Source organism: Channa argus, chromosome 16, assembly GCF_033026475.1.
Source record: "Channa argus isolate prfri chromosome 16, Channa argus male v1.0, whole genome shotgun sequence".
Lineage (NCBI taxonomy): Eukaryota > Metazoa > Chordata > Actinopteri > Anabantiformes > Channidae > Channa > Channa argus.
In genome coordinates this window covers 12,351,248-12,364,010 of record NC_090212.1, presented here as the reverse complement: position 1 = coordinate 12,364,010, position 12,763 = coordinate 12,351,248, and the positions used below count along the sequence as shown (strand labels likewise).

General features: G+C 39.9%; 1 protein-coding gene across 1 annotated transcript; it reads right to left on the bottom strand.

Moving 5' to 3' along the window:
• Positions 1–274: 274 nt before the first annotated feature.
• On the bottom strand, positions 275–11,969 carry rlf (RLF zinc finger). The gene is made up of 8 exons (XM_067479997.1): positions 11,741–11,969; positions 9,080–9,234; positions 8,162–8,243; positions 7,091–7,226; positions 6,751–6,953; positions 6,280–6,416; positions 5,957–6,098; positions 275–5,408 (listed from the first exon to the last, which is right to left on the bottom strand). The coding sequence occupies exons 1-8, from the start codon at positions 11,918–11,920 to the stop codon at positions 777–779; spliced, it is 5,667 nt and encodes a 1,888-aa protein (XP_067336098.1). The 5' UTR covers positions 11,921–11,969; the 3' UTR covers positions 275–776.
• Positions 11,970–12,763: the final 794 nt, after the last annotated feature.

Genomic DNA, 12,763 nt, shown 5'->3' with positions numbered 1-12,763 from the left:
GAAATGAAATCGAATTGTATACAGGGAAAACTTAGCTCTCAGACCCGTTACACCAGGCTTCTCATTGCAGTCCCATGCAGCAAATACTTCATGTAAGTAATGTGATTACTACCTTAATCATTTAGTGATATTCACTATGTATACTCAATATCAGGGAAAAAATTGATTGTTATTGAAGAAATACACAAAATTAGTCAAACTCCACAGATGCCATTTAACACAACTTTATAAATCTTACAATCAAAAAAAAAAATTACACACACTAATCAGAACATTTCACTTATTTACACATTTATTTTATTAGAAAGTATTACATACATGTCTTCCAACATCTGTCCACTGGATCTCAACACTGATTTCATATAAACTGAGGTGAAAAATAACCAAACATATTCCCCAAGAACTTTGTAGTAAGGAAATGTTTTTAGTCACGTTTTCACACTTGTGGAAAGGTCTTGCATTATGCTACGGACCATTTCTACCATTCTGGAAATCTGTACATTTTTTTGAAAACTACAGTATATACACATAATAATGAGTTACAATGTTGTTACCTCAATGTCTTCATAACAGATGTCTAAAAAACCCATAATCTTCAATCTGATGTTTAAGCTTCTTTTTATCTTATGCTAATTCTTATAATGCTTCAGTTTTACAACTTAAAAACAAAACAAAAAACTATACAATTAATCTGGGAGAAAGTAAAGTACTTGTGCACAGCTTGAGAAAATACAAAGTCATTTGCCATAGCCAAGTTAAAAAAGTGCTCAGTTAAACTAACTTCCAAGAAGCAGTTTGCTGTTGGTGTCTGATGGGAAGAGGTCAGGCAGGGTGGTGGTGCACACAGGTCTCCCCAGGACCACCACAGGTCTGAGGTACTGAAGCTGTTTAATGGCCAGGTCCCCACACCCAGCCAGGGCTTTGTCCAGGATGGACTTCAAGTTTTGGACTGATGTGAAGTCTCCAGTCATCGCATGGGGCTTCAACAGTGGGGAATGAGTGCGTCTGCTGCGGGTGTGAGAGATCCCCAACTGGTTGTTCTCCTTGACAGAACAACTGCGTTTAAATGAGTCTCGCCGTTTTAAAGGCATCGCATTTTTGTCCTTTGGGGTCGTCTCTTGTATAAATTTCAGGAACGAGGACTCAAAGCCCATTGGCTTGTAGGCAGCTATGTCAAAAGGGCGTGGAGAAGGGCTTCGAGGCTGAGGGTCTTTCATGTTTGACGGCTGCTCAGACAGCTCGTTCTTCCGTTTAAGTGGCTGTCGAACAGGAGGACTGGGCAATGCTACTGATCCATTCAACATTTTACCACCATCTTTGTTGGTTGATGCATCTTGGAAGGACTCTTCAGCAGTAAAGCGCAGTGAGCATGGTGTTGAGAGGTCAACAGTAACTGGACGAAGAAGAGGTTTGATTTTATCCAAGCTCAGTCTCTCTTCTTGTTTCTGACTGGTCTGTGTTGCGGCAGTTGCATCTTCAGAGTGTCCACCAGTGCTTGGTTCACCGTACAGGACCTCATCTGCATCAACAAGGACACCATTTCTCTCAACTGGTGGTGGCCCTTCCTCTTCCTCCTCTGGGAATTCCAGTGGATCTTGATTATCCTCACCCTGTGGGTCTGCCTTGATGGAGAGCAGGCTCATGGGTGCAGGCTGCCCCCCCGTGTTTTCTGGGTCTGCCTGATACTCCATTTTGCGAACCCCATTAGGAGCACTAGCTCCTGCAACAGTTGGCCTGGCTGACTTTCTCTGAATCAATTCCTCCAGCTGCTCAGCATTAAAAACAAGTTTAACTTCATTCTTAAATAGATCTTCTCTGCGCATGCGGTGAACCCTTAGGTAGTGACGATGTAAACTGTGTAAATAAGTGACAACAGAATCACAATCCTGGACCATGCATGGGTAGGCCACACGCAAACAGCGGTCTTGACACATCTGTAGTGCCTCTTCTTGAGATCTGAAGACAAATCGGCTAAAAGCATTTCTTTTAACTTTCTTTGCTCCTGGCACCTTCTTCTCTTCAAGACACCCGGTGCCCTTTTCCTCTGACTGGGTAGTTACTACAGGCTTGGGACTTTGTCTCTCTGCATGTGTGGTGGTTGAACTTGATTCTTCTTTCTGAGGACTCTGTGGAGTGACAATAAGCTTTTTTTGGCATCCAGTTATTGACTTTTTGTGAGTGCTCTGTAGACGTACCACCAGTGAATCATAGTACTCGCAATGACTATAAAGTGTGTGTTTTTTAAGTGCATCATCATGACTGAACCCTCTTGTGCAGCCCTCATACTTGCACCTTACTAGCTCTGGTGGTTGAGAGTGGCAATCACGAGTGTGACGCACGAGGCTGCTTTTAAGGTGGTAAGAGGCGCTACAGTTGGCAAAGTGACATTTGTATTGGGGCTGAGGTTCATCTGAGTTAGGGAGAGGTCTTTTCTTGGCAGGCTCCTTTCTGGCTTCATGACTGTGATGCACATCAAAATCTTTTTCCAACAACAGTTGAGAGCGATTATAGTGATGTATTAACTGTAAGTGGCGCACAAGGCCTCCCTGGGTGGAAAAAGCTGCATCACAGTTTTTAGCTACACAATGAAAGGGTTTACTAAATTTATCTAATATATAGCAGAGATTGCTTTTGGCCACCAAACGTCTTGTAGTTCTGACCTGTTGTTTGGTACTATTTCCATTTTCTGCCTTCTGCTCTCCAGCTTCCTCCCTCCCACCTGCTTCATCTCCTTCCTCTTCATATTGAGAAGGATTGTCAAAGTTTTGTCCATTTTCACTTAATATGTCTGAGGATTTTTTTTCAGGGTGATGCTGCAACTTAGGAATCTCTTTTGCCTTCACTTTTAGAACTTGGTTTGTTGAATGCAGAGTTGTTTGCTTTGCAGGGTTTCTATTTCCCTCATATCGTACAGATCCACAGCTTATTTTGTCAACAAAAGCCTCACTCAGATTATGTACCTGAATATAGTGGGCCCTCAACACATTTTTTTGTCTGTGACTCTTAGAACAAAGTTGGCACACGTAAGGCTTAAAAGATGTGGTTTTCAAAGAAGTCAACCTTTTGGCCTGTTCAATGGTACGGCCATGTCTGGTGTTATAGTGTCGAAGCAAGCTGTAGCTCTGTGCAGTCCTAAAGCCACAACTTTTTATCTCGCAGATATATGGCTTAGCAGTGGCTAATGATTCAACATTGTCTTCTTCAACAATTGCAGTTGCTTGTTCAGTTTTGACTTTTACTTTTTCCTCAGACATATGTGGAGGTCTCTTATGAAGCAGTACAACGGGAGGTTTTGCCATGATTGCCTGATGAAGAGAGATTTGTGATGCATTAGATTCAGAGTTTGATTGAGAAGGCTCACTGGGCACATTGTAAGGTGATGAGGAATTTAGGTCTAGTTTACGGAGTCCAATAAGAATTTCTTTTAGTGCATCATTTTTTGTTTGAAGGCTTGTGAAATCTGTTTCATTGTTTTTGGGATTAGCAAGTGCTTTCCTTTCTTTGCCAGTTTCCACAGGTTGAACTGGAGCTGAGAGTTCATTTTCCCCCCTTTCCTCAATGTCTAGGTCAGGGTCAGTTTTTATCCCCTTTGACTTTAAGTCCCGGTCTTTGTCATGTTTGTGTTCTTTGTTCTCCAGTTTAAGGTGATCTGGGTGAGCACATTTTAGATGTCTCTGAACATCTCTGGCTCTAGAGAAAGTCATGCCACACTTTTCAAAACCACAGGTAAACTTACTTCCATCAAAACACACAGCCACCAAGGTCATTGTTGCTTTAGGCTCCTTGATGTTGGATTCTTCCAAAGAGGAGGCACAACTCACAGAGGAAGCGTTTGGGACATCTCTATTTACAATCTCTTGTGGCTCTGCTGACTGATTAAGGTGGGGTGTCAATTCTGTAACAGTCTTAAGAAGCTTCTGCTTTGCTGTCCTTTGAGCCTCAAAGTCTTCTTCAGAAAAGTTTATGTTGTGTGTGGATAAATGCTTCATAAATTCTTTTTTGGACAAGTAGTATTTATTACATTCGGCACTAGAGCAGCTAAAGGCTGCGTCTCTGAAATGCTGTGCTTCATGGTGGTAGATTTGTCCCAAGTCAGAGTAAGTGATGTAACAGCCTTTGAGCTCACACTGGTAGTTAAGCTGATAGCCATGGGTCTGTTTGTGTGCAACAAGTTCGTTGGAGGTACTAAACTGAGCACCACAGCCTACAACCACACACATGTAAGGCCGATCACCATAGTGAATCCTTCTATGTTTGCGGTGATGGTAAGCGGAGACAAAATGGCGTCGACAAAAAACACACTTTTCTCGCCTGTCTCTCATCTGATGAAAATGTTTCACATTCTCATCACCAGTGTGCTCTGATTTTAAGTGGACATACAAGTACTTAGAATGTTTAAAAATCCGTGCACATCCAGTTCCGGGACACGGATATTCATCCCGGTTCTGCACTTTGAAGTGCTGGTCTATGTACTCGAATGTCACATGCTCGTCGTCGTCCACCCGCTTCTCTTTCACAGTTTTGGCTTGTTGCACAATGTGGTGCAGCACGTCAGGATCATGTGTGGATTTGTAATAAAGCATTAAAGAGGGGTCAATAGTGATCTCTCCTGGTTCAATCTCATCATCATCTTCCATGAGTTTCTGCAAGTCCTCTTTTTTAATGTTTTTGGAAAGATCTGTTTCACACTGAATGTGCTGTTTCACGTGAGGAACGAGTTCCTTTCTGCTCTTAAACTTTTCCAAACAAACAGGACAGGGGTTGATGTTGTCCACTGCATGTCGTTTGGAGTGATGAATGATCTGAGAGTCAGTGACCGACCTCTTACAAATCTGACAGCAGAATTTGTGTTTCTTTGTTCTGTATTCTCCTTTAATTTCAGGTAAGTTAGAAGACTGTTGCTCATAGCCATCAAGACTTCCATTCGTCCTTGTTTGATGTTCTGATTCTACTTTTACTGTGACTCCATGTGGCTCGTGTTGTTTAAGCTTCTCTTGTTTGTCCACCACCTCCTCCTCTTCCCCCTCTGACTCAGGCATCAAGCCTAGCAGGGAGATGCAGTGATACTTGAGAGTTTTCCAGTCCCAGAATTCTGGGTCAAAAGGCCAATAAGCTTTCAGTGCTAGTAGCAGCTCACAGCGTAGTGAATTGGGAATAACCTCATTTTCCTGGTCATACTTTTGGTCTGGACGTAAGTAAAGCTCTTCAAGGCAGCCAAAGACCTCCTGGCTGGGGCCAAGCAGAAACTCTGTGAGAAGGCAGGCACGCAACACTTCAAGGTCATCTGGAAGAAGGCAGGATACAGTTTTACAGACAGAGATCCTTGTTTCTGAGTCGTCTTGTTTTGGAAGCTGAAGGGCTTTGACACAGAGTTCTACAGATGCAGGTACTCCTCCTAAGCCTTCCACCTGAGAAGAGAGATCCATGGTTATCATTTAACATTGCCACAAAAAAGTCACTTTACATATAATGATCAGAGTCATTTAAAAAGATAAGAATCATACTTCTAAATTCCACACGTTCTTAAACGTCAAAGGTAAAATGTCCATTATCTAAAATGCTCATTCAGTTTAAAGTTCTGAAAAACTGGAGCCAATTTCAGCCATCATAGGGCAAAAGTGAGCTACACCCTGTACAGATTGCCAATCCTCTGTGGTTGGGTTAAAAGGTACAGTACCATTGTCTCAAACCTCTGACCACATTCAATATTATAGCTTGGTGTGGTTGTTGAAGCCAACATCAGCTTTCTCACAAAAAGCATAGTGAATTAGATTACATATTAGTTCAGGTGTTAAAAAGGAAAACATAGTTTCATAGTCCCAGATTATCTCCTGATTATCTCCTGAGGCTCTGTACCTGTTACCTGGAACTATTTGGCTAAAAACTCCCATTAAATGATCACTGCATAAATTCTCATCCAGTATCAAAAGTGGTGAGGATGGTTGTTCATGCTCACCTCTGTCTGAATCACACGGACCAGGTAAAGCAAATGGTGGACTGTTTTGGCAATGGCACCTAGCTGAAGGCATCGATCCAGCAGAGACTGCAATGAAGAGTCAATTCTCCTCTGTAGCTTACTCCACAACAGAGTCAACTCCCTTAAGAAAAAAAGGGAGTCATTTTGTCTTTCTCTATAATGCAGCCCATTTTTGATTTTCTCTTTAACTACCAGACACTTACTAGCAATATAGTCCTTAGTACTCATAGTTCGATTTTCTGCAAATGATTTACTTTTTTACTGTTTTCATACACGCATATCATGTAACAATGAGTACTCACCAGGAGCAGTAAAGGCTCTGCTGCTGAAGCTGCTGAGTCAGAAAAGTTGTACACAAGATGAAGGCTGTATTCTCCTCCCCCTCTGTCTCCAAACTACATGTGATCTCAAGCACATCCTTGCAGTCAAGTCTTGATATCTGTTTAGGTATTACATATGGTTACTGATTATTAAATAACACAAGGACAAATCTACAGGCAATTAGGATAAAGTAAGCTTTTAACATATTTCTTTACATTGAAGCCCAATCCACTTCTACATCCAAGCCAAATCACCCTATAATGCAGTTAACTTCCATAGCTGATGTTTGTTGGAGAAAATAAGCAAACATGCATTGTTAAAAAAGTGCAAACTAAGTGAAATGGTGGTTTGGGAATGGTTCTGGTTTCTGATGCAATTTTCCAACACAGCCCTGACACAAATGCATCTATTGGTGAACAGTGTAATGCCAACTACTAAAAGCATAGTAATACCTCCATGATGGCTTCTTCACTGGGCAGCAAGTGACAAAGAAGGGAGACATATGTCTGACGAAAAGTTGCTTGATTTGAGATAAAGCTGCATTCGGTGCAAGCTTTGGCCAGTACCACAGCCTTGGCAACTTCACCCATCTTCTCCAGATGCTTCACCCGCATCTCCATGAAGCCTTCACCTTCCAAGCTGATGTACGCATCAACTACAGACAAATTGCAAAGACAGCGTTATAAGCAAACTACCATTACAAGGACAATGTGACAAGAAGACTTAAGTTAAAGCCTGGTAATGACATCTCTAAAAACTAAAATAACCTAGATAAGTAAACTGGACTCCAACCTTCTTCTGGGTTGGTGACTTGGCCAGTGAGAAGAGTTGAAAGGACAGGGTTGCTCCATGCTCCTCCCTCTCCTGTGATCTGGAGTAAAGCTTGGAGGTCTGTGCTCCCATACTGCAGCAGGGTATCATGGGCAATCTGCAGTAAATAGAAATGAAAATTAAATAAATCACTATGTTTCTTCCTCTACTTAAACATCAGCAACGTCCATCTAATAGTGTTATGTATTAATGCCACGTGATAATAACTTTCATAAAAAAAAAAAAAAAAAAAAAAAAAAAAAAAAAAAAAAAAAAAGCTCAAAGGCCATTAATTCCTATTACCACAAAACTGACTATAATATGTTTTTCTACTCTACACTCGAGCTCAGCTCAAATTGCAGTAGAAGTGTAATTAATTTTCTTTGCTGACAACACATTACATGTTTTTTTAATTTGAAGTTAACTTCATACAATGCAATTCTTGGACCAAGTCCAGACAGATTTTACAGCATGCTTGAGTCTTTGTAGTAAATAAATATAGTACAACATTCTTTGAAATCCAAGGCCACACAAATCCCCCTATGAGACTGAGATGTCCTTAATCCAGGAACTGCTGCTTTTAAAAAAAGTATACAAACTACCTGTTAGATCATTTAATCCTTATGGACTATTTACATATGGTATTTCAATCTATAATTCATAAATTTGTGTACCTTCAAATTGTACAACCTCCAAACAATGAAACACTGATGGTTTAATCTTCAAATGGCAAAGAAAAAACCCTGCTATTCACAATAGTTTGGGGCTCACTGACTTTTGGTAAAATCCATTGAGGCACAAATGTCCATGCATCTCTAGATCACACTATCAGCACCATGCTTGGCTATGCATGATATTTGCATTGTGGACATCTGCATTTGGTTTACAGCAGACGTAACGTTACCTAAGTTTTACACTTTCCCTGTCCATAGAAACTTCTCTCAAATGTTTCAAGAGATGGCAAGGTGGGTTTGTGACTCTGAGACAAGCCTTCATGCTTGTCTGGGTTAGCAGTTGTAGCTGGGTTACCAGTGTCTTAACAGGTCTTCCCACCTGAACAGAGTGGTGGAACTGGACCCAGGCTTCATATGGGATTTCATTTTCTGGCACTGACAGCAACAGTTCAAAACAGCTCCTGCAAAGTATGAAAACAATATTTCAGTGATTGCTAATTCTAGACAGATCTATTTTTGTCAATAAAGCATTGGCCGGTTTGATATAAACTACAAACATTTTTGAGATGACCTAAATTTGATGCTTTACATCTTCATACAATAAACATGTCAGAAAGCTTTGTTTAAAAAGAACAGAGATTAAAGGTTCTCAGAATGACTCTACCACATTATCACTACTTGTAAATTTGGCAAGAGTATGGCCAAGAAAAACTATGCATGATATTCACCCAGCCCTGGTGTTGACTGAACTTTTATTTGCAAACAAGTCCTTTCAGACAGATGAAAAAAAATTAAATAAAACATAAGCATTACAAGACATTAATAAAATAGGAAACAGTACCAGTCATTTAAACACAGCTGTCCTGTTTTTGGACATTTGAGAACTGGGTGAAAAAACAAATGACAACCTATCCAAATTTGCATTTATCCAGTCAGGCATATAAAAGGGTGCACTCTAATGTCTAAGAGAAGAAAAGAGATTTAAATCATGTATTGGATTAGTCAAATTCCTGAATGGAAATTACTAAAAGCAAGATCAAAATCATAAACCTGACATGACAAGATCAGAGGATTTCAAAAACAAATCTCAAATCTACAGTGACTAACTGACTAAACTTCTTAGTGCACAGTCAAGACTGAAACTCCAAACAGGTGCATGAACTATAGACACACTCTGACAGAGATATGTGTATTTATGTCTACAGGCAGTGAGATGTTTCTTTGGAACCATGTTTAGTAATATTCAACAAAGTCTTGTATACTGTATGTTCTTACAGAAATGATTTTCTGTACTCACAAAGCCAGTCTCTTTAAAACCAGGGCAACTCTGTCAGACTCTGCAGTGAGATGGGATCGAGCTGCAGCAAAGCAGTTTATGGACAGACAGTAGACTTCCAAAAGAGGCAGACCATGCTCCATGGAGTTCCTGCTCCCAGCATAGTGCATCAGTGCCTATAAATACACATACAAATCATAACATGTTAACAATGAAGGTATAGCTTTAAAACCATGATCAGAAGGGGTCAGATACTATGAGACAAATTTTTCTACCACCTGAGGGACATACTGGTCTATACCTGATTGGTCCCAGCGGACACTGTCTGATGTGAGGAACTTTTGATTAGGCCTAAGGGGACTTGACTTTACAACATATGACAACCCAGACCTTCAATAGTGGCCTCAATACTTAACTTTTAATTATTCATCTCAAAGATGATGATTCAACCAATTATGTTTTTTAGTGAATGCAAACCCTTACAACATTTTATCAAAATATTAAACATCAAATGCATTTCTCTGATTTATACTATTTATTATAATTAATAAAAATAATTCTAATAACATACATGTAAAGTAATACATAAAGCACTTTTTCTTATTAATTATTTGCCATTAACAGAGAGTACAGAATAGTTTGTCTTAAATACTGTCTTAACTGTCAACTATCACCAGGCATAGGAGACTCAACCTCAGTGTGTCACCTGTATATGGCTGGCAGGTGTACACATTAAACATCATGGCACTATGAATGCCTCAGGGGTCCCATTTGTCAGACAGCAGGAAGCGAGGTGGTGTCTGCAGAGGCCCTAAATTAATTCCCCTCTGTCCAAAAATAAGGTAGACTTCTCAGACGGAGCTAAGAATAAGGTTTCAACCCTGGAGACCTACATCAGTGCACTAATTACTTTGTGACTACTTCCGAATGGAACAGAAAGTCAACACAGACACAACGACAGTTTTTGTTTTTGTTTTTTTAATACCAGCCAAAAAAATACATTTTAACCAGAAAATAAATAAACAACAGATTCACCTTCATTAGAAATAGAGTTACATGTTCCCATCTACATTGACTGTGTATATAGTTTCCTGTAATTATTTGAATTCCCAGTGCTGATTGTAGACAGGGTACAAAACCCACAGTTCTCATTGTGGGTAAAAACGTCTTTTAAAAAGGGTTAAATGATTACATAGTAATAATTTCAATGTGCATTGGTTGGGTAATTACCACAATATAATCCAGGTCACCGTTCCTCACGTAAAGATACTGACAAACCCTTCAACTGTACAGGGGTTGTTACGGTTTCTGCTCTAACATCTGCCTTGATCTCCACATACTGGAGGATTCAATCAAGAATTAATGCCATAAACCCTTCCACCCTTTGTAGGTTCAGCTTTCTGAGAAAGATACAAATCACAGATTTAAGGTTTCCATCTGATTTCGTCCTGAACAATTCCAAATGACAAAAGGCAGCAGTTCTTTTAGAACAAACTCTTCCTCGAAATCTTTTAAGGTGTGATCTTGGCCTTCCACCTACTTCTTCAGTTTGCAGTCTCGCGTGAGAAGTCAATGTTAACTGGATCTATGTAAACACATGATCCTGCAACTGTATTGTCACTATCACAGGCTGACATATTTTTATCTTGAGAGGAAAATTATTTAAGAAATTTAAGACATACAATATGATAATAAAATATGGCACAGCCCTTGGTCCAACTCAAACTTTTAAAAACATATACATATTACACACACACTTTGTTTATGTTTTTTAATAACAATCCCCTTCCAAACATAGACCATCTATCATAAATATCTGACTGATAAATAACTCTCCTCTACATTCCACTTGGGTGTTACCCAAATGCCACTAGAAGCTCCTATGTGGCTGCAAATCACGTACACTGGCTTGAGTAGAAAAAGGGAGTTTCTAAATTAAGATGGACAGTTAAAACCAATGTGTTGAATATTACTTGTCTCAATAGAAATACTATGTGTGTGTTTATCTGACAATCAGTATGGTGTGACATTAGTTAACAGGCGGAACGGAAAATACAGTGGATTTCCAAAAATACCTGTTGTATTTTTGGAAATCCACTGTATCCACGCCGTCCCATCTAAACGTGACAAAACGAACATAACTGGCAGCACATCGATTCTATGGAAAAATACTGCCAATGTCCAAAATGCCTTTTTGCCCTCGCTATTAAAGCGCCCCAACTAGTAAAATATGGATAAACACAGTGCGACGCCGCCCCGCCCCACATTCACATCCAATTATGCGTGATGTTTCAAATAGGGCAATGTCATGTGTATGCAAACCTCTGTCACAGGTTTCCTGCTCTGCTTGTTTAAAAATAAGACTCAGTTGGTTGCCATCAGTGGAAGTAAAAGAGGCTTATTAGTCAACCTGAAGCAGTAACCTGGGAACGTATCACCCAGTTGCTGCCCAGGTAATCAGCCCAATGACCGTAAATCATATATTTTCACGGGAGATCGTATGCATAGGTACACATATAAAAGAACACCCGCTGTGCTACTGCACCCTGATCATATATCCACACTAAAGTTACATAGTCTAGTAGCACCCGTCGCAGTTAAGCTTGCAGGTTGCAAGAAAAACAATCCCGCCTGAGCTAACGTTAGGCTAACGCTAGCTTCGATGTTGCATGTACACATTACCTGACAGAAGTTGTCGCAGTACTCCGTGGAGGACGCTATGGATATTTCTTGTTGCCTGAGTACGTCCTCGAAGGCTTTCAGGGTGGCCAGCAGGTTTTCCATTGCAACCAGAGTGTCCTCGGCTGTGTCCAGGGCCCGGTCGCTCCATTCGTGCTCTGGTTCGACATTATTCTCCGCCATCTTCGCTGTCCGCCACGGCGCGTATGCAGTGCAGTCTGACGCCGCCTTCAAGTGCCGTCGGAATATTTACCTTTGTCAGTTAAACTTCAACCAAATGACACGAAAACGGGGTGGGAGGGTCGGCGGCTTGTACTATTGCGGTGTTGAGTGGGTGGGTTTAATTATTCACCGGCTCATGTTAATTACAATTACATTATTTCATCTCAGTTTGGTATTTGCCTACTCCTTTGTCCATTCCAGTCTAATGTATTATTTCGATACATAGTTTTTTTTTAAATGCCTAAAACCAATGTTCGAGTAAAAGTTTAAGTATTTAAAAAACAAAAACAAAAAACAAACCCAAACCTCCACTACAAGAAGAAGCACCAATTTAAAATGTTTACTCAAGTAAAAATACTAAATACAGGCTGTAAATTTAATTCTAAAGTTTGTTTAAACAACAATAGAAGTTATTAAACGAGGGGCTGATTCTAACCACTTTGTGTGATAATACATTATTAATCAGTATTTATTAGTTAAATATATATTTATATAATAATATGATTCTGAACAAATAACTAATAACTAAATCTGTAAAATAAATGTAGTGGAGTAAAATACAAAATTTTCCTCGGAATCGTAGTGGAGTAAAAGTACAAATAACATTAAACGGACATTCTCCAGTAACGTATAACTACCTCAAAATTGTACTTGGATACAGTACTTGTATACATTGATTTACTTACTGCCACTGTGTGGTTGTTTGGGGTCTTGTGATACGAAGCTGTCTTTTATTCTTCATGCTTGCTGAGTTTTGCACAGTTGTAGTAACAGTTCGTAGTATTAGTAGTAGTTGAAGATGTT